Source organism: Teleopsis dalmanni, unplaced genomic scaffold (genome assembly GCF_002237135.1).
Source record: "Teleopsis dalmanni isolate 2A unplaced genomic scaffold, ASM223713v2 unscaffolded_contig_4785, whole genome shotgun sequence".
Taxonomy (NCBI): domain Eukaryota; kingdom Metazoa; phylum Arthropoda; class Insecta; order Diptera; family Diopsidae; genus Teleopsis; species Teleopsis dalmanni.
In genome coordinates, this window is record NW_024036167.1 from 1 (window position 1) to 2,599 (window position 2,599).

Sequence of the window (2,599 nt, forward strand, 5' to 3'; positions counted from 1 at the left end):
GGTAATGCCTTCAATCTCCACTTACCAACCCGACAAATTTGTGTCAATGAGTAATTGGAATGTTCCTTCCAATCTTTCACTTGCTGATCCGCACTTTCACAAACCGCAAAAGATAGATCTTCTACTTGGTGCCGAAAGCTTTTTCGAACTGTTGTCGATTGGACAAATAAAACAAGGTACTAATCTTCCAATTCTCCAAAAAACTTTACTTGGATGGATTGTATCAGGAAAATATAAAGATGTCCCAAGTAATGCATCTAAGATATGCAATTTAATACGCCTTCAAGAAGCAGAGTCAACAGGTGATTTCTGCTTAAACTCTCTTGTGAAAAAATTCTGGGAATTGGAAGAAATTCCCAAGGAGCTCACTGTCAAAAAATACACAATAGAACAACAACACTGTGAGACCAAGTTTCTCAACACAATTTTACGCTTACCTTTAGGGAGGCTTAAGGTGCAGCTTCCTTTCAAGTCCAACCCCAACCTTCTAGGTCAGTCATATGAAACAGCAAAAAATCGTTTTCTCTCACTGGAACGCAGGTTGTCGAAAGACTGTATGCTTCAGAAGCTGTATATGGAGTTTATGGCAGAGTATCGTGACTTAGGTCACATGACATTAACTACTGACAACTTTTCTTCGACACCTCATTACTATATACCGCATCAGTGTGTGTTGCGACCTCAGAGTACCTCGACAAAACTTCGCGTCGTGTTCGATGCTTCATGCCGAACATCTTCACAAGTGTCGTTGAACGACATTCTAATGGTTGGTCCAACGGTACAAGAAGAATTGTATTCAATCCTACTTCGCTTTCGTATGCACAAATACGCGATGACTGCTGACATTACAAAAATGTACCGTCAAATCGAAGTTGACGAGGCAGATCGCAATTTTCAACTTATTCTCTGGAGGGAAAAACCTACGGATCAGATTAGCGTTTATAAACTGAACACAGTGACATATGGTACTTCACCTGCTCCTTTCTTGGCAACACGTTGCCTAAACTACTTAAGTGACCTGTACAAGAATTCTCATTCAGTTGGAGCAAGGGTTATCCGACATGACTTCTATGTCGATGACCTATTGACTGGAGCTGACAGTCTGAAGGAACTGGAAACAATTCGTACCCAATGTACTGAAATTCTTGATTCGGCTGGACTTAAATTAGCGAAATGGTTTTCAAACCATAAAACGTATGACTCGTCAGACTTCTTTCTAAATGTTAATAATACTGATTCCACAAAGGCGCTAGGTATACACTGGATTCCCCAGAATGATACGTTTAAGTTCCATGTAGACGAAAAGTTTCATGAATTGCGAGCAACAAAAAGAAACATACTATCAGTATCAGCTCGGCTCTTCGATCCCCTCGGACTAGTATGCCCAATAGTGACTAACGCAAAAATTTTATTGCAAGAACTTTGGCTTCAGAAGCTTGACTGGGATGAGTCAATTCCTATGCATCTCGATTCTAGCTGGCAAGCATTTAAAAGTAACCTGACTCAGATGGACTCTATTTCCATTCCGCGGTATGTTCATATTCATTCAAAGATAAAATGCGATATTCACGGTTTCGCCGATGCGTCAATAAGAGCGTACGGCTGTTGCATCTACGTCCGAATCCATAATTCGAATGGGATTCATTCTGAGTTGTTAACTGCCAAATCTAAGGTTGCTCCTTTAAGCACAAAATCAGTACCCAGATTAGAGCTGTGTGCCGCTCATTTATTGGCTAAACTATGATATCGAATTCAGCCGTTGATTACTTGCGAAATCGGTGATGTTTATTTTTGGACGGACTCTGAAATTACACTTCATTGGATTAAAACTCACCCATCCACTTTAGCAACATTTGTAGCAAACAGAGTTGCAGAGATCCAAGAATGGACGAGCGAAGTTCTTTGGAGACACGTTCCATCAAAGCTAAATCCTGCAGACTTAGAGTCCAGAGGATGTAATGTAGATGAGTTGATTCACTCAATTTGGTTTCGTGGCCCATCATATTTGCTTCAAGATGCAACTAACTGGCCAAAAAATAATCATTTTCCACTATCAATAGATGAAAAAAGTTTGGAGAAACGAAAGGTCAAGGTCGGACTTTTAGCAGTTGAAATTGAAACTAATGTCATTTCAAAACTAATCTGTAGCCAATCATCTTACCCAAGACTGCTGAGAATTTTCGCGTACATTCTACGTTTTATCACTAAGAAAAATGAGAGAGCCAACGCTCTTATTCCGACATCAAAGGAGCTTAATTGGGCATTCTTGAAAATCGTTGAATTCATTCAAAATCACGAATTCAGGGATGAGATCGAAAAAATGAAGAAGTCGCATAAATTGCCAGTTAGCATTCAGAAACTAACTCCGTTCATTCATACAGTCCAAGATGGTTCTCGAACATGCAATTTGCTTCGTGTAGGAGGTCGTCTACTAAACGCACCACTGTCTTATGATTCAAAATTTCCCTTGCTGTTACCTAAGAAATTGCATTTTGTCGAGATTTATTTACGATTTCTCCATACAACCAATTGTCATGCTGGTCCAAAAGCCTTAGAAGTGCTGCTTCGTGAAAAAATTTGGGTCATAAATTCAAGCAAG

At 39.7% G+C, this 2,599-nt stretch overlaps 1 protein-coding gene across 1 annotated transcript; it reads left to right on the plus strand.

Moving 5' to 3' along the window:
* Nucleotides 1-46: 46 nt before the first annotated feature.
* On the plus strand, nt 47-1,530 carry LOC119665370 (the record flags this gene model as incomplete). The annotated part of the gene is made up of 1 exon (XM_038074612.1): nt 47-1,530. A coding segment is annotated over exon 1 (1,484 nt), but the record flags the coding sequence as incomplete, so codon positions are not given.
* Between the last annotated feature and the right edge of the window lie 1,069 nt (nt 1,531-2,599).